We start from the raw sequence: 18,298 nt of genomic DNA on the forward strand, positions 1-18,298 counted from the left end.
CATAATAAGAGCTGGTAATTAGCCCCGAGCAGCACTGAGAGAACTGAACCGCTTGTGGGGGGCTCGTTGCACTCCCTCCCCTCGGGATGGAGGCTTTGCCGCCCGGAGAAATGAGGAGAGAGCGGCTGGAATTGGGGTCCTTTGAAGGGAGATGGGGATTTTTGGATGCTCAGGGCGAGGAAGGCTCCCCGCAGCTCTGGGGGTACCGGGGAGGAGGCAGGCAGGGTGTGCGGACGCGGGGAAGAGCCAAAGCCTGTGGCAGGAGCCCTGATGGGGAGGAGAGAGGATGTGCAGGGAGTGGGGGGAGCCGGGGCCGGGGCTGGAAGGGATCGTTTGGCTCAGGAGTCCGTGCGGGCTGCAGGTGACGGGCAGGGATGGAAAAGCAAGGGATGTGTGACTTTGGAAATGATCCTTTCACCCCCGGCAGGCTCGGCACACCAAACCCCGGCTCTCCCCAGCTCTCCCTGTCCTGATCCAGCCGGGATCTCAAGCTCCAGCCCGAGCTGGAATCCCGCTGTGTGTTGGGGAGAGGCAGCGGGGCTGCCGGAACCGAAAGCTGGATTTTCCGGAGCTTTTTTAAACGCCGTGTCCCTGTTCCCTCCTGGCACGGCGGGGAGAGGCCCCCGTGTGCCACGGGAATAACGCGCTGCCGAGGATGATTCACACCGGGAATTCGAGGCACGATGGGAGCTGACACAACTGCGCCCAGCGCCCAAGGGAGGAGGAGGAGGTGGAGGAAGGGGACATGATGCGAGCCAGCACTCGGGAGCCCCGGGGTGTCACTCAGCCTGTCCCCTCTGCTCGCGCTGCTGCTGACGGAGAGAGCCCCAAAATCCGTCGGGACAAATCACTTACAAGGAATCCAGGATGAGCAGCTCCAGGCCCAGAGCGAGAGAGACCCCGTGACAGGAGCAACCCTCTCTGTGTGGGGAAACTGAGGCACGGTGGTGGCCGCGTTAAATTCCCCGAGTTGTCGTGAAGAACGCGATTGCTTCCAGCAATTCTCTCAGCATCCTCCAACTACACCCCGGAGGATGCCGAGGCACCAAACATCACCCCCGAGAGCAGGCACGGTCTCAAAAACGGGAAGTGTGATGCCATTTGGAGGAAAATTGAAAAATCTAAATAATCTAAGATCTAAATAATTTTGGGGTGAGTTTTGCCCCCTTTTTCGACAGCTGGCAGGTGCCCGTCCCCAGCAGTAACCCAGGGCAAAGGGACAGGAGGGGACACAGCGGGGGACAGGAGCAGACCTCGCCCTGCTCTCTCCCATCACGTGAAGGTTCTGGGTATTTCTCTCCGTTCCGAAAGCCGTTTCTTGCAGGCTTTGCCTGTAAATGACTTTAATCTTCATAAGCCCAAAAAGTAAAGCTGCTTATCCGGCTGGGCCCTGCTGGAGCACTGGGAGGAACGGGGGGGACGTGGACAAGAGGAGGGAGGGTCAGTCCAGGCGAGAGGAAACCCTGCGGAGCTACATCACATCCCGCATTCCCTGGACATCCGGACACCCCGAGGTCTCGGGGAAGGGGGTCAGCAGCGCATCTCCCCTCCCTCTGCACGCTCCATCCCGCACATCCCTGAGCGGTGCACTCCCTTTTTCCCCTCTCCAAGAGGAATCTGGGTCTCCATCCCGGGGCTCGCCAAGCAGGCGGCGGGCAGAGCTGTGCGCCTCGCTTAACGCTGAATAATTCCCTGCTGAATAATTCCCTGCGGATGAGCGGAACCGTTCCCGACCTGCCAGACGCCACCTCCACCCAGCTCCCTGCGGGGATTCCACGGGCACTGCGCTGGGGTCGGGGCGCGGAACATCGGGATCTCACTGCACGGCCGCCTTCAGCCCCTCGGCTGCGACACGCAGGGAAGGCAGCGACCCCCCGAACCGCAGCCTCTGCCCGCTCAGAGCATCGCAAAGTAAAACCTGGACTAAAGGGGAGCTTTGGTACCGCTCGGCAGCTCCACGCCTGCCGCGACCTTGCCGGTTCTCACGACGGAGCCCAGCGCTGCCCAGGCTGCTCGTCCCCACCTGGTTGGGGAGGAGATGGGGGGTCCACCCCCACTTAGTCCCCGGCCAGGGATCTCCGGATCCGCTGGGAACGAGGCGGGGTGTGCCGCGTCTGTATGGAATGGGTTTGGTTTTTTTTTTATTACAGTTTTTAATCTCACAGTCGGTAGCATTACATGAGAATAAAGCACTGGACAGGACTGGAAAAAAAGGCCTCTGGAGACAGCATGCAAACATTGCAACGAGTTTAAAGCAAAACAACCCAAAAAAAAAAAAAAAAAAAAAAAAAAAAAAAAAAAGCATCTGGCGGGGACGCGGCCGCGCTCTCCCGACCGGGCGGCGAGGCCGGCGTCTCCCCGTCAACCATCACTTCTGTCGCTGGGGGTTTCCTTTTCATGTGTCCGTTTCATTGGTTTATTTATTATTATGCTCCTTTTAACAACCTTCTTCTCTCTTTTTTTTTTTTTTTCTTTTCTTTTTTTTTTTTTTCTTCTTTTAATTACATTAAAAAATAAGATTCGTACTTTAGTAAAACGCCCGGCGCTCAGCTGGGCCCTGCTTGAAATAATAATAAAAAAAAAAAAACCAACAACAAACCCAAAACAACAAATGCCCCTCAAAAACTGAGAAAACAACAAAAAACCACCCACAAAAAAAAAAAAAAAAAAAAAAAGTGTGGGAGACCGGAGCGGGGGAAAAAAAAAAAAAAAAAAAAAATCCAACCCCAAACCTAGAAAATAAAAATAAAAACCGAGAGATTTGGAATTTTGGAAGCAACCGGGGGAACTGTGTGGGGGGGGAACACGCAGCCCCCCGGGCTCCCTCCCGGCGCCGTGGTGGGGCAGGGGGGCTGCCCACACCCTGGTCCCCCCCAGCGTGGGTCCCCTGCGGCTGTGGGGCGGCAGAGCCCCCCCTCACAGGTAGAGCTCCTTCTCTTTGATATGCACTAGCTGTTCACGGAGCTGGTGGAAGGACGGCCGGTGCCCGGGGTCCAGGGTCCAGCACTTCTTCATCACCTCGTAGACGACGGCTGGACAACCGTCCGGAGCATCCATCTTATAGCCCTTCTCCACGCGGGGCACCACGTCCTTCAGGGGCTGCGGGAAATTCGGGATGTCAGGGAGGGGCTCCCCGCAAACCCCAAAAACCAGGGGGCTCGGCTCCCCCCCGAAATCCAGCCCCGGGGGGGGTGCTCGTCACTCACAATTCTCGGATAAGGCACTCGCCCGAAGGAGTAGATTTCCCAGAGGAGGATCCCGAAGCTCCACACGTCTGACTTGGTGGAGAATTTCTGCAGGGAGGGAGGGGAGAGAAGCGCTGTGAGCACGCCCAGGCAGGGATGGGGGGCAAGGGATCTTCCCCAGCCTCAGGGCAGCTGGTTTTGGGGCCAGACACTGGGGGTGGGACTGTGTCGGAACCACGGGGGCTGAGGATCTCAGGCTCTCTGTGCTAAAAGGCACTGACCCTCAGGCAAGCACCGCATCTGACCTGAGGCCGTGGAACGGGCTTCTGAAATGGAGTGATGGCACTGGGGCTGTGGGTGTGCAGTCTGAATGGGAGTCTGTGATCCCACAGGGTGAAAAACTTAGAGTTTAAGGTTTTAGTGTATAGTAATGTATATAGAGCAAGATGGAGGACTTGGGGTGTTGGCTAAGTTCTTCTTTCCCCTTCTTCTTCCTGGGTTTGGGTGTTGGTTTGTAATTGGGTGAAAAAGTCCACATTGCAGACCATGGGTGTTTGGTTATTGGGCTAAAAGTAAAAATAATCTAGGTGTCATCTCATTATTGGACAAACTGTGCTTAAAAGACCTTGGGAAGAGAGACAGAGCCATTTTCCTCCTCGTTAGCTGGAGCTCACAGCCTGTGAGACGGAGCTGTAGGTAACAATTAATAAACAACCGAGTCCAAACACGAGAAAACTGCGTCTCCCGTGCTTTAATCCCGGCTCTAACGGAAGAAAAGAAGATCAAAACCCCACAGCACTCAAGCAGCCTGGGGCAGCCTGGAATATTGCCCCTTCCTGCAGCTCCCACGCACTCCAAGGCCCCCCCTCTGCTCACCCACCTTTTCTCTAAGTGCTTCTGGTGCCGTCCACTTGACGGGCAGCTTGCCCGTGTCCTGCGTGGAGGAGGCTTCCTTGGTGAGCCCGAAATCGCTGACCTTGGCGATGTTGTCCTCCGAGACCAGCACGTTCCTCGCCGCCAGGTCCCGGTGCACGAAGTTGTTGGCTTCCAGGTACTCCATGGCTTCACAGACGTCTCTGGGAGGGGCGGGCAGCACGAGGGGGTCGGCAGGGCGGCCCCGGAGCGCGCCTGGGGCGGGTCAGGGGGGTGGGCACGGCCTCGCCTGGTACTTACAAGGAGAACTTGAGCAGGCAGTCTGCCCCGAGCACCGACCGCCCGCGCGACCGCAGGTAGTCTACTAGGCTGCCCTGCACGCAGGGATGGAGAGAGAGAGACGGGGTCAGCAGGGGCAGCAGCCCACCCGCTGCACCCTCCTCATGGGGCAGGACAAGGGGATGATAGCCCTCCCCTATGGGGCAGGACCCAGGGAGGATGATGTCCCTTTCAGATGGGGCACCCAGGAAGGATGTCCCTCCCTCGTGGGGATGACGTCCCTTTCAGATGGGGCAGGACCAAGGGAGATGTCCCCTCAAATGAGGGGCAGGACACAAGGACAATGTTCCTCCTCCCTCGTGGGGCAGATCTGGGGATGCCATCCCCCCCGGGAGCCAGCGATGGGACAGGGGACACGCCACCACCAGCCACCTCTGTGACCCCAGCGAGATGCAGCCCGGGCTGGGATGAGCCAGCTGTGCCAGGGTGAAGCCCCAGGGCCGTGGTGGGGGACAAGGGGACGGAGCAGGGGGGCGGGTGGCCGGGGTGGGGCCTCACCTTGGCCATGTACTCGGTGACAATGTAAAGGCCACTCTTCTCCTCCACAATCACCCCCAGGAGCTGCACCAGGTTGCTGTGTCGGAGCTGCCTGCGCGGCACAGGAGGGCTCAGGGCAGGGGCACGGAGACAAGAGGGGCTCCCCTGGGACCGCCCAGCCCCGCTCACGGGGACGGAGGCGTCCCCTCCCTCACGCTGTCCCCCCGCTGAGGGTGACACTCACGTCATGACGGACGCCTCCGCCAGGAAGGCCTGCGCTGTGGCGTCGTTTTTAATGCACTTCACGGCGACTTTGTTCCCCCGGTAATCCCCCAGCATCACGTCTGCGGGCCAGGAGAGACGGGCACAGGAAGCATCCCAGCCTCCTGGGGCCCCACCAGCACCCGGGGGGGCCGCAGAGGAGCCCCCCGCATTCAGGGCCACCGCGGGCTGGGGACAGCGCGCTCACCTCCGAATTCCCCTTTGCCAATGATCTGTAGCAACTTGAGGTCCTTCATGTTGAGGGCCCAGCCGCCTGCACCGGGGAGAGGGGGGGCGTGAGGGGGTGCTGGGGGGGTCCCCAGGGGCCGGGGAGGGGGCACGGCCACTCACTGCGGGAGAACTCGTCCTGCGCTGCCACCGTGCCCTCCATCAGCTTGGGTTTGATGAGGCGGGTGCAGAGCCCGTCCGCGTCCGTGGTGTAATGCTGGGGGGACAGCGTGGGGCGTGGGTGACAGCCCCGGCGTGGGGTGGGTGACAGCCCTGGCATTGTGTGGGTGACACCCTGGCGTGGGGTGAGTGACAGCCCCGGCATTGTGTGGGTGACAGCCTGGCATGGGGCGTGGGTGACACCCTGGCGTGGGGTAGGTGACAGCCCTGGTGTGGGGTGGCTGACAGCCCCGGCGTGGGGTGGCTGACAGCCCTGGCATTGTGTGGGTGACACCCTGGTGTGGGGTGGGTGACAGCCCCAGCGTGGGGTGGGTGACAGCCCTGGCATTGTGTGGGTGACAGCCCCGGCGTGGGGTGGGTGACAGCCCTGGCATTGTGTGGGTGACACCCTGGCGTGGGGCGTGGGTGACACCCTGGCGTGGGGTAGGTGACACCCTTGGGTGGGGTGGGTGACAGCCCAGCGTGGACTGGGTGACACCCCGGTGTTGGGTGGGTGACAGCCCAGCGTGGGGTGAGTGACACCCCGGTGTTAGGTGGGTGACAGCCCAGCGTGGGGCGAGTGACACCCTGCGTGCGGTCCCGCCCAGGCGGTGCCGGGCCCTGCGGTCCCACCAGGTGGCAGCACGAGGCCACGGATGGCGGCCCAGGGTCCTTGTCCCTCCTCCCGGTCCCTCTGTCCCCGCATCCCCACGCACCCCGGGGCGCCAGCAGCGAAGGAAGAGCACCCAGCACCTCCCAGGTTCCAGACGTGCAGCCCCACAAGCTCCGATGCCCCCGCAGGGGCGGGACGGAGACGCCGGCTGCGGCCTCACCTCCACCAGCTGCATGAGGTTCTCGAAGTAGACCTCCTCGTCGATGCTGAGCTTGCTGGAGGAGTAGATGATGCGGTAGTGCTCCACCTTGCCCTCGCAGCTGACGCACAGGGTGTAGTCCCCGGGGTAGTTGGTGCTCTCCCGCACCAGGAACAGCCCCGTCTCGGGGGGGTACAGCAGCCGCTCCGCCTGCTCCCGCGTGATCTTCCCGTGGAACCACCTGCAGGGGACGCGGAGGGCGGGATGAGGCGCTGCCTGCAACCCCTGTGGGGCTGTGGAGCAGCTTTCGTCCCTGCCTGCGTGGGGACGGTGTGTGTCCGTGCTCCTCCTCGCTGTCCCCACCCAGCCCCGTGACACGGCTCCTTCCAGCGCATCCTGCCGCCCTCCTCCCGGCCCCAGCTGGGATTCAGCCCCTGGGCACGCTCCCAGGAGGCTCCTCCATCCCGGCAGCTCCGGGATGCAGCAGGAACATCAAACCCATCCACCTCCTGTCCCTTCTGTACAGACCCTGTTCCAACCTTCCCTCTTCCTCCCAGGAGCCTTTACAACCCCAGCCTCGGGTAAAACGAAACAATTTTAAAACGCTACCCAACCGTCAGCCGCCCTCCCAGCAGCTCCCAAAACACGCAGAGCTCTCCCCAGCGGCAAATCCCAATCCCAGTCCCACACTGCTGCCCCTTCCGTGCCCCGTGAGGCATGTCCCTTCTGCTGGGAGGCAGCTCTGGCCGCAGGGATGCTCCTGGATGGGCAGGGCCCTGGCTGGGTACTCACGGCATGAGGCTAAGCTTGATGCCAGCTTTGACCCCCTCCCGCTTCTGGACGTAGTTGGCGGGAATGATGCCCTCCCTGCCCACCTTGTTCTTCGCCTTGTACCAGTTGGGATCCTGTGGGGACGGCGGGATGTCACAGAGAGCCCGTGGCCCCCGGGCACGGCTGTGTCCCGCCCGAGGAGCCCTCCGGGGGTTCCCCGGACACCCTGGCACCCCCCGGCAGGCTGCAGCAAGGATGGCATGAGCAGGGCATCGGCGTCGGGTGACCCCACTGGGCTCACTGTCACCCCCCTCCCAGAGCCCCCCAAACCCACCGCCCCTCCTTTCCTTCCCCGGAGAGCAGCCCAGAACCGCTGCCCCTCCCGGCCCTCCTCCACCTCCCGGGAGGCGCTGGCATTTTGGAGAAACCTTAACTAACGAGGCCGTGGATTAATTAACCGAGCTCCTGGCCCGATTCACGCCGCCCGGCGGGGCTGGCAGGACCGGGGGCCGCCACTGGCACGTGCCAGGGGGTGCAGGGACAGCGTCCCACGGAGAGGGGACACCTTACCTTGGTGACAGCGACGATGGTGAGGACGTCTCCTTTGCTGAAGGGCAGGTCCTGCTCGGCGGTACCGTGGAAGTTGTACTTGGCGATACATTCTGTACCGGACGGCCACACGGCCTGGCCAGGGGCAGGGAATGCCATCAGAGCCTTGCCTGACTGTGCCACCCACCCCTGGCACGCCCTGACCCTCAGGGACCCCCCCCAACAGACGTGAACCCAAGTTTAAACCAAGTGTCCCTCCCGAGCCGCCTCCGGATGTCTCAGTCCTCTCCTCTCCTCAGCCAGAGCTCACCTGCATCCCTGACATCTTCTCAGGAGGCTGGGGCACGACTCTCACAGGGGGGACACGTCACTCGGTACCATGAGACCTGCGCGGGGGCAAAGGGCGCCTGAGAGCGGGGCACGGCGCGAATGAGGCGTGAGCAGCCCTGAAGGATCCTCTCAGGCCAGGCCAGCAACTCTTCTCCCGCCAAAAACGCGTCCCTGCCCGAGGTGCCGCTTCCAAAACATCCCCAAACGGAGGTGGGAGCTCCGCTCAGTCCCCGCAGGGACACGGGGTGGGACCAGCGCGGAGCTGCTCACCCGGATTAGGACGCATTTGCACGGATACGGCTTCTTAAGATCGGAGTTTTTGAGCGCAGCATCTGCACCAAGGGAAAATCCAGCGCGGCGCGGCTGGGCGGAGATGCCCAGAGGAGGGAACGGAGCGGAGATGAGCTCCAGGAGGCCCATCCCACTCCTCTCCCAGGCTACACAGCCAGACCCCTGCTCTCCCTGGTGACCCGTATGTGGAAACATCCAGCCCTGAGAGCTTCCCAGGCCTGGGATCCAAAGGAAATAAACCAAAAACTGCTCCCTGCCGGCTAAAAACCACCGAGGCTCTGGAACGTGCAGCTCCTAAAGCCCAGGGGGACACACTGCCCGGGGGTGCTGCGCTCTGGGACGGCTGTGTGGGAGGGGAACAAACCCGCCTTTATTCCTGCCGCTCCAGCCCCCGGCACGGGATGAAGTCACCGGCCCCGGAATCAAACCCGGCTTTCTCGGGCCGGGGCACCGGGGTCGTGCCGGGCCGGGGGCACGGAGGGGGACACGGGCAGAGCAACCCCCAAAATCCACCCAAATATTTATGGAGCCGTCGCACGCGTCGGGGTCAGCGCCGCCAGAGCCCTGCCTTCCGCAGCTTGGAGTATTTTGGGAAGGAGGAAGCGAAACTGGGGGGCAAGGCCGAGGACGGGAGGAGGAAGGAGATAAGGGGCAGAGCTGCGGGGAGGAAGAGCGCGGTGAGAACGCGGCCCCGTTTCCACCACGTGCCCGGAGCGTTCCGGAAAAGGCGTCACGCTGCCACCAAGCCCCCTCCGCACCTTCCCGCGGGGCGGGGACGCGGCGCCCCGGTTTTGGCAGCAGAGAGGAGAAATGGAGGCGTTCACCCCAAGGACAGGAGTTTGGCGACCTGAGGGGGTTTCCATCCCCACAGTGGTGGGTCGGTTCCTTTCCCAGCCAGCCCAGGAAAAGCCTCTGGAGATGGCGCCCAAACCCAGCCCGATGGCACCTGGGGACACCGCTGGGATCCAGGGGAGGGCAGAGCCTGGCAATGCCGGGCTGGGGGGCAGCAGCTGGCAGTGCAGCCCCCTGGAACATGCCCAGCTCCAATTCCCTGCCGTTCCACGCTGATTCCTGCTTACAATTCTGGATTTACACCTGGCACGGAGCAAAAACTTCAGCCAGGGGTCTGGATCCCGCCAGTCTGAAACGCAGCACCAAAAAACCACAGGGAATAAACTCCACTCGCTCAGGCCATGCAGGGATTTAGCAGAAGCGTGGAAGGAGGTTTAAGGAGGGAATTTCCCGTCCCTGGGGCTTTCAGCCCCGTTCCCCATCCAGCATCCCATGGGACACCGAGCACAGCCTGGTTCCGGGTGTTGCTCAAGGACAGCTCCGGCCCAAAGCCCTGAGTTAGCACTTCCCACCGGCCAGGCCTTACTTCCTAATATCCAAAAATCAGCACGACGGAGGCTTCACCCGAGGTGTGACCAGCTGGAAAACCCTGGAGCCAGTGCCAGGGATGCCCAAAGGCTCAACCCACGTTTCCCACCCCGTGCAGGAGCTGGATCCTCCCAATCCCAAAGGCCGCTTGTTTGGGCTTTCAGCTCACGGATGTCACCAGCATTCATATTTGATAAACGCAGTGAGGATACAAAATTCATAGCCTGCCTTTGTAAGATTTTTTTTCTCCCTGCTAAAGAGGAAACTGCCTGAGCAAACCCCACCAAGAACACACTCCAGCCGGCCCAGGCTTTTTTATCTCCCCGGATCATGGATATTCACGGCAGCGGGCTGTGGCATTGTTACAATCACACACAATAAATCCGCCTTGCAGTTTTGAAGAGGGAGGTGGTTACAAACACCGGGGGCTGCCCCTCGGTCCGACACAGCCCTCCCTCCTCTGAGCCTCATTTTCTTTTCAATCGTTACCTAATTTCTGCCTCAAAGCCGAGACTTTCCGACGAGGAGGAGGAGGAAACCACACGGGGCAGCTGCCAAGCAGCCCCCCGAAGGCCTCCTGTGACAGCCAGCGGCTCCTGCCGCGCGTCACCCGGCCCAGCCCGGCCTCGCGCCCGCTTCCGCCGGCCCCGCGCATCCCTTGGGATGCTGGGCTGGGAGAAGGACCTGGAGATGCCGGAGGAGTGGATCCACAGCCTAAAAGCAGCATCCTGTGCCTTCCGGGAAAACACAGGCATCGCCCCTCCTCTCCTCAAGGAGGATGTGCGGCAGCACATGAAAGAAATTAATAATAATAATAATTAAAAAAAAAAAAATTAGCCAGGGAGCAGCCCGGCCGATTGGGCAGAGCAGGGTGCTGGGTTTGGCCGTTTCCAGCCCTGCCAGGCGAGGGTTTGTTCTTTCTGCAAGCCCCCCGTGCCCGATTCGGGGCTCGGGATGCGCTTGGGTGACCCCACCCTCTACCAAAACCTGCCCCCCTTTTTTCCCAGCGGAGCTTCCTCGGTGCCACCCCGTGCAGGAGCCCCGGAGATGGATCTCACCCCGCCAGGTCCATCCCCACGCCCTCCCCACTGCCCCGCTCCCGCATTTCCCTGCGGGAAGGCCGGCCCGGCAGCCAGGAGCCGGGCAAGGCGGGCAGGGCAGGTACAGCCAACACCTCTGATAATCCAAAGGGCACCGGGAAATGAGCTGGGGACAGCGTCCCTCTCGTTCAGCAAAATAACACCCAGCTGTGCCAGACCCATGGGCGGGCTGGGAGAGGAATTTGGGACCCCCAGAGCGAATCCCACCTGCGCGCCACCATCACCATGGGATGGGGTGGGTGAAGGATGCTGCACTTGAGCTTCAAACCCAGCCAGGGGAGGGGCAGCACCTGCCCAGCACCAGGATAACGCTGTTTAAATGAAGTTTGGCTGCTGATGGCAGAGAAGCCTCATTCCCAACGGGAACAGGTGTGTGGGCGCCATCCAACTCCACCCCCTTTCGTGCATCCCTCTCCCAGTGAAGTCCTCTAAACCTCCAAAACAACAAACAGCAAAAAAAAATCCCAAACCAACCCCAAAGCAGACAACATCCTCCCTGCCTCCGAAAGATCTTTATCGGCTGTTATTACAACGAACACCCACGATTACTCTAATCGAAAGAAAAACGTTCCTCCTTCATCTCGCCCGCCAGCTCACAGCGTTCCGGAGCTGCTGCCCCAAAGCGGCCCCGGGCGGGCGCCCTGCTGCAAAAAAAGGGGGACAGGGAGGGGGGCTGCTTCTTTTTCATGGATTTAAAAATTCTTTTAGAAGAGGAAAAGAAAGTGGTGCTGGTCAGAGAGCTGGAGGCACCTAGGGGAGGCCTGGAGAGAAGCTGCTCCCGGCCCCCCATTGCGGAGAGGTTATCCTGGTCTTCCTTTATCCTACAAAAACCTCACCAAGACGATTTTCCACCACAGATCACCCCAGTATCCCCTTCCCGGGTGCTGTCACCTGCTGAGGGGGACAGGATGCAGAGTGGGGCACGGAAAGGTTTTTTTTGGCAAACACTCAGTCAAAACCAAAACGGTGGGGGGGAGGCAGCAGTTAAAGGGCAAAGAGCCACCCCAAAAACTCCCTGGCTTTGCAGGGGTTATCCCACGGCTTCATCGCTCCCATCCTGCGGACGATCCTGGAGGAAGGATGGGGATGCTCCCAAAGCCTCCCGCATCCCTCCGGGACCTCTCCGGACACTCCCTGCCTCGCCAGGATGGGGCCGTGCTCCTGCCTGGGAGCAAACCCCTGTCCCGGGAGGAAGGCTGTCATCCTCCTCCTCCCGCTCCCCAGCTCTCACACCTCCGATTCGCGTGGGGTTGTGGTTTGGGTTTTTTTTTTTTTTCCGGACTTTTTGCCCCGCGTTTTGATTTTTCAGGGGACTTTTTTTTTTTCTTTTTTTTTTTTTTTTTTTTTTTTCCGCCCGACGGCACAGCCCCTTTCGCTCTCGCTAAACCAACGAGCAACAGCCGCGGCTATAAATAACCCGCCGCCGCCTTATTGCCCGAAAAAAAAAAAAAAAGAAAAAAAAAAAAAAAAAAAAGAAAAAAAAAAGCCCCGAATTTTAAAACATTCAAACCGACAATGCGCCGCCAAGCCCTCCCAGCAGCCGGGTGCCCGCGATCTCCCGGACCCTCCCGTTGCCGCGGGCCTTTGTACGGGATGGGGATGCAGCGGCAGGCGGAGGCGGCACCCCCGGCGGGGCCGGGGCGCGGCGGGACCCCCGCCACGGCCAGGGGATGCTGCGGGGGTCCCTCCGCGCCTCTCCGCAGGATGGGCACGGGGCCGGGCGCTCCCCGCGGCCGGCGGCGGGGCGGGAGCGGCCGTGCCGGGGTCACCGGGGGTCAGGCGGGGCCGGACCTCCGCGGCCCCCCCACCCCGCTCCCCGCCCCATTGTCCGCGCCCCGCTCGCTCCCCGCGCCCGGCGCCGCCGTCACTCACCTCCCTCCGGGCAGGGGCTCAGCCCGCCGCCGGCTGCTCCATGCGGCGCCGCCGGGGCCTCCGGGCTCGGCTGGGCCGGCGGGGGGGCGCGGGGGGGGGGGGGCGGAAGGGGCGGGGGAAGCCGGAGCCGCCGCCGCCGCCGGAGCGCGGCGGGGCCCAGCGCGGCGCGGGGTCGCGGGGAGCTCGGGGGGCGGGCGGGGCGCGGGGGGTCCCGGGGCGGCGGGGCCGGAGGGACGGACCGAGGGAAGGAGGGAGGGAAGGAGGGACGGAGGGAGCGGCGCCCGGAACCGGAGAGCCCCGAGCGCAGCGCGCATGCGCCGCCAGCACCGCGCCGGCGGCGGGGCGGGGGCACCGGGAGGGGCGCGGCGCCACCTGGCGGCCACCGCCGGCAGCGCCGCGAACCGCGGACGGCGGGACAGAGGGACAGAGGGACAGAGGGACAGAGGGACGGACAGAGCGACAGACAGAGAGACAGACAGCAGGACAGACAGCGGGACAGAGGGACAGAGGGACAGAGGGACAGAGGGACAGAGGGACGGACAGAGCGACAGACAGAGGGACAGACAGAGGGACTGACAGCGGGACAGAGGGACAGACAGAGGGACAGACAGAGGGACTGACAGCGGGATAGAGGGACAGACAGAGGGACAGCGGGACAGACAGCGGGACCGACAGCGGGACAGAGGGACAGACAGAGGGATAGAGGGACAGACAGCGGCACAGACAGAGGGACAGCGGGACAGACAGCGGGACAGACAGAGGGACAGCGGGACAGACAGAGGGACCGACAGCGGGACAGCGGGATAGAGGGACAGACAGCGGGATAGAGGGACAGACAGCGGGACGGACAGAGGGACAGCGGGACTGACAGTGGGACCGACAGTGGGACAGAGGGACTGACAGTGGGACCAACAGCGGGACAGCGGGACCGGCAGCGGGGACAAACGGCGACCGTGGGACCCGCACGAGGAACGGGACACGCACCGGCAGCGGGACACGCACTGGGACCGGCAGCGGCAACAGCGCTGGGACCCGCGCCGGTACCGGCATCCCCACGGGCACCGAGACCGGCACCGGGACGGGTAACGGGGCCTGCACCGGCAATGGGAGCGGCAGCGGGACCCGCACCGGGAACAGAAACGGGAGCGGCAGCGGGAGCCGGACCCACACCGCGACCGGGAACGGAACAAGCAGCGGCAACGGGACTGCGCCGGCAATGGGAGCGGGAGCGGCACCGGCAGCGGGACCCGCACCAGCACCGGAACGACACCGGCACCGGGATCCGCACTGGGAACGGGACTGGGACCCGCACCAGGAGCAGCACCAACGCCGGGACCGACCCCCCCGGTTCCTGCCCGGTGTGTGCTCACACAGGTGCAAAGAAGCACTGAAATGAGGCTAAAATGCCAATAAAATAGTAAAAATAGTTACAAAGCCTACGGTAAATAATGATAGAATGGTCAAATGACATAATATATAGAATAGAATAGAATAGAATAGAATAGAATAGAATAGAATAGAATAGAATAGAATAGAATAGAATAGAATAGATATCTTTAAGGTCCTTCCAACCCAGCCCATTCCCTGATTCTGTGGTCTTAGAAGATATTATTATCAGTACTATAATTATTAATAATAATAAACAATAATGCAATAAAATTGCTCAAATAACTAATAATATATAGCGTGACATCACATAGACATATCAGAGAGCATGACATCATATAACGTCATGTAACGACGCGATATGACATCATAATATGGAATAGATTGAATTAATAGAATTAATGTGTGATCTTTAGGGTACCTTCCATCCAACCCATTCCCTGGTTCCGTGGGGACAAAGGGACCGCAGGGCTCAGGGAGAGTCGGGCGCAGAGCCAGGGAGATGCCAGCGGCCACGGGAGCGGGGTGCAAAGCCCAGCCCATTTTTAGGAAGCACGTCCTTGCTCCAACAGTTCGCGGGAAAGATCCAGGGATGCCTTGCGGGGGTCAGGCACCCCTTTGGGGGCCCGAGCTCCCCGCGGGGTCTGGGTGGTTCCTTTGGCCTCGGGGAGGTGTGGAAGGGGCTCATCCCCTCCCAGGCTCCTTCTGGGAGGAACTGAAAGCAGCTCGTGCAGCAGAAATGAGAAATGCAGCCGCGGTCACCGACCCACGCCCCGCTGCACCCACCCGGCCCTGCACGCTCAGGGCGCTTTTGGGGTGCCTGGAAACCAGAATTCCACAAATATCCTCAGCACAGACCCGCTGGAGCCAGGACACTCCCTCCCCGGGGCTGGTGGGGGAAAAATATCCAGGCGCTATCCCAGCTTGGTGGGGAATGGTGCCCAGTCCCAGGCGAGTCCCGGCCCACCTGACCTAGGAACAGGGAAATGTTCTGCCGTCGGGGTTTCTTCTTCCTCCTGAAACCCCAAGACCGTCACCACCCCCGGGGGGGTGGAAGGACGGTGTGGGGGTTTGGTGGAGGCTGGTCCGCGAGGGGAGACACACAGGGGGATCCTCCGAGCGCAGCTGCTGCAATGTCCCGGCTGGAATTTTCCCCTGGAAGGGTCTCGGTTTGAGGGTGGGTGATCCCCCGGCTGGACGGGAAGGATGGATTCACGGCCGGCGAGGCAGGGACGGACATCTCCCCGCCTTGCACCAGGAGAGGGGGCCCTTCAGCCGGCCGGGACCGGCAGGGAAAGAGAAAATAAAGAATAGAGGTGTGTGGGGGGGGGAAATGCAGCAGAGGAGGAGCTGAGGGTGAAATCCCGGCGGAGTGAAGGATGGAAAATCGCTCTGCCGCTTCTCTGCATCCCCGGCTGGTTGGGTCCCTGCGGAGCTCGGAGGGATTCGGGCAGCGCGGGCGGGATGAGGAGGGTGGGCAGGGAAAGGGAAGCGCTCCTGCCTGGGATGTACGAGACAGCGCTGGATTCCCGGGCGGTGGCTGGGAGCAGCAGAGTAAAGTCAGCGTGACGGCTCCCAGCTCGTTCCAGCCGGGAGAATTCACCTTCCAGCTGGAAAGCCCCCGAAGGGAGCCGGGTTTGGCCGGTTCTGCGGCTCCCAGGGCTCCGGGGGCTCTGGGGGATGCGGGATGCTCTGCAGCGGGCTCCGTCTCCGGCAGATCCCCCTCCTCAAATGTTCCTCCCCGCAAAAGGTGTCCCGTCAGCGGTAAACCCCGGCGCTCCCCGGCGCCACGGGCACTGGCGAGGGATGTGGCAGGTGCCACCCGAGGGCGTTCACGTCCCGAATGCCAGCGGGAGGGGACAACAGCGCTCCGGGGAATTAGGATCCTGCTCCCTCCCCCCCAGTTCTGCCCCTCGGGGGTGCCTCTCCCGCCATGCCCACCCCCTCCGCCCCCTGGGTGTGGAGAACAGCCTCATTTCAGGGCTCTCCTGGGCAGCCCTCGTTCCCGGGAGGTTTTTAGATGGACTGGAGCAGGCTGGGGACGCTGGATCTCAGCGGGATCCACCTCTCTGCCTGTGTCCCCCACCCTGACAGCACCAGCCCTGCTCCGCCCACCCTGCTGCGGTTCAGGGAGATGATTTTAGGGGTGCGAGAGTGGGGCAGACAACTGGGACCCCTTGCTATGGGGAGGACATGAGAGCCCGTCCCTCTGTGCGCCCCCACCTCCCACCGCTACGCTGCCAGCAGGGCCAGCCTTGGGGACATCCAGGGGACAGCCAGCCCTGAATGCATCCCAGCTCTCCAGCCCGCATCCTGCAGCCAAGGCAGAGCTTGAGGGGCACCCGCCCTCCCAGAGCCTTTTGTCTGGCACTGCCGGTGCTTGCAGGACATGGTGACCCCTGGTGCTCCCATCTCTCAGCCCATGGAAAATCCTGCCACGGTGGGTGTACAGCCAGGTTTGAGGGAATTCCTGGGACCCTGGAGCTTTTCCTGAGCAGGGCTCTGCGTGCAGGGAGGAGCTATCCCCGCATCCCTGCTGTTCCCTTCTCAGCCGGGGGACAAACTCCATGCTTGCCCTCTTTCCTGCCCTCTGATTCACAGGTACCTTGTACCTCCGGTGGCATGGGGCGATCGATCAGCCCAAACACGGCCACCAGGAAGAGGGAGGGGGGGCTGGCAGGAGGAAAAAGGCTTCAGACGGATTTGGGAGTGCCGCTGGAGCAGAGCCACGTACCAGGCTGAATGCGCCCGGCTCCTTTGGATCCAGCTCTGCTCACCCACAAGGTTCAACCTGGATGGAGTGGAGAACCAGCATCTTCCTCACCCACCAGCTCCAGCGCCCCAGAAGCTGCTCATGGAGACAGTTTTTCCCTCAAAAGGCAGAAACCAGTGTGGAGCTCAGAGCCCAACCCTGGCCCTGTGGAGATGCAAAGAGAAAGGTGATGATGGGGAGTTCTCCTTCGTCGCCAGTGCTGTGGACAAACAGCAAGAGCCAGACACAGAAGCATTAATCCCCACGGGGCCACAACTTCTGATAACACATCCCAAACAGCCAAAGGACAGAAATTAGAAATGCAGGGTTCGTTTTTAATAGGAAGGGCCATTGGGTGTCAGAGCAACTCCTCTCTTCCCTCCAGCAGACTCACGAGTGGTCTTTCTGGCCCATTTTGGGGCTAGGGACTGACCTTCCCAGTGAGGAGATGCCACCAGCCCGAGTGCTGGCGTCAGGCAGGTGTCTCAGCCAGAGGAAGAGGTCTGTGTCTGCCCAGAGCTTTTCCTGCAGAAACGAGGGTGCTGGGAACATTTGGCAGGGGAGCTGGAGCGCTGCTGCCGTGCCTGGACTCGTGACTCATTTTAAAACCAACCATAAAAGCAATTTTCCGCAGAGCGATCAAAGCGTCCCTGGCTTATCGCCGCCCCGATTCCAGTAACGAAACCATGGTGCTCACAGACTGCCCGGGGAGTAATTGGAGGGCTTAGCTGAGGAAGGTCATTAGGGGCAGGCAAAGATAGGGGAACTGGAGCCTCTCACCTGCTGTGAGTTACTGAGGCTTTCATGGCAGCGATGATGAAAAGGGGAGGTTCAGGCTGGATGCCAGGAAAAGGCTCCAGCCCCCGAGGGTGCTGGGCACTGCCCAGGCTCCCCAGGGAACGGGCACAGCCCCGAGGCTGCCAGAGCTCCAGGAGAGTTTGGACAATGCTCTGAGGCACAGGGTGGGATTGCTGGACTGGATGATCCTTGAGGTCCCTTCCAGGTCAGGAGATTAAATTCTAGGATTTTTTTTGGACCCCAGCAGGAAAACTGGGGCCTCACCTGGTGTCTGGGCTGTTGGATGGGATAGCCAAGGAGCAGTGGGCATGCAGGGATTTCAGACCAAGGGGTCTGCCTCTGCAGAATGCCTGGAAAAGTCTTCCACAGCTCCGTGGGATGGTTCCATCAGCATCAAGAGAGGGAGAGGTGCTAACTGTATGTAGGGAGTTATAAAGTGGCTGCTTTGCGTCCAGCCCCGTGAAGAGAAGGGAAGGATAGTTTGCCTGCCCATTCCTCTTCCCTTCCCCTGCTCCATCCTGACACAGGGCTGACTTCTCCAGCCCTCAAGGAATGGATTTTGGGGAGCCCTTCCACCAGCAAGAGGCTGTTCCGCACCACTGATGTTAATATTAAGCCGCTTATCTGCCCCGGGGCTATAAAACCCTCATCTGCACAGGGGGAAAAAATATTTTTCTGCTGTCCTTTCTATCTGCTCCCGCTTATTGCAGCCTTATCAGCACCGCCAGCCAGCCT

At 61.4% G+C, this 18,298-nt stretch overlaps 1 protein-coding gene across 1 annotated transcript; it reads right to left on the reverse strand.

Annotated features, from left to right (window-relative positions):
• Positions 1 to 2,155: 2,155 nt before the first annotated feature.
• CSK (C-terminal Src kinase) lies at positions 2,156 to 12,711 on the reverse strand. Its single transcript, XM_040077695.2, has 13 exons — positions 12,628 to 12,711; positions 7,965 to 8,040; positions 7,676 to 7,789; positions 7,127 to 7,239; positions 6,356 to 6,575; positions 5,487 to 5,580; positions 5,344 to 5,409; positions 5,119 to 5,218; positions 4,896 to 4,986; positions 4,359 to 4,432; positions 4,066 to 4,261; positions 3,207 to 3,293; positions 2,156 to 3,099 (listed from the first exon to the last, which is right to left on the reverse strand). The coding sequence occupies exons 2-13, from the start codon at positions 7,977 to 7,979 to the stop codon at positions 2,917 to 2,919; spliced, it is 1,353 nt and encodes a 450-aa protein (XP_039933629.1). The 5' UTR covers positions 7,980 to 8,040; positions 12,628 to 12,711; the 3' UTR covers positions 2,156 to 2,916.
• Between the last annotated feature and the right edge of the window lie 5,587 nt (positions 12,712 to 18,298).

This window comes from Hirundo rustica, chromosome 13, assembly GCF_015227805.2.
Source record: "Hirundo rustica isolate bHirRus1 chromosome 13, bHirRus1.pri.v3, whole genome shotgun sequence".
Lineage (NCBI taxonomy): Eukaryota > Metazoa > Chordata > Aves > Passeriformes > Hirundinidae > Hirundo > Hirundo rustica.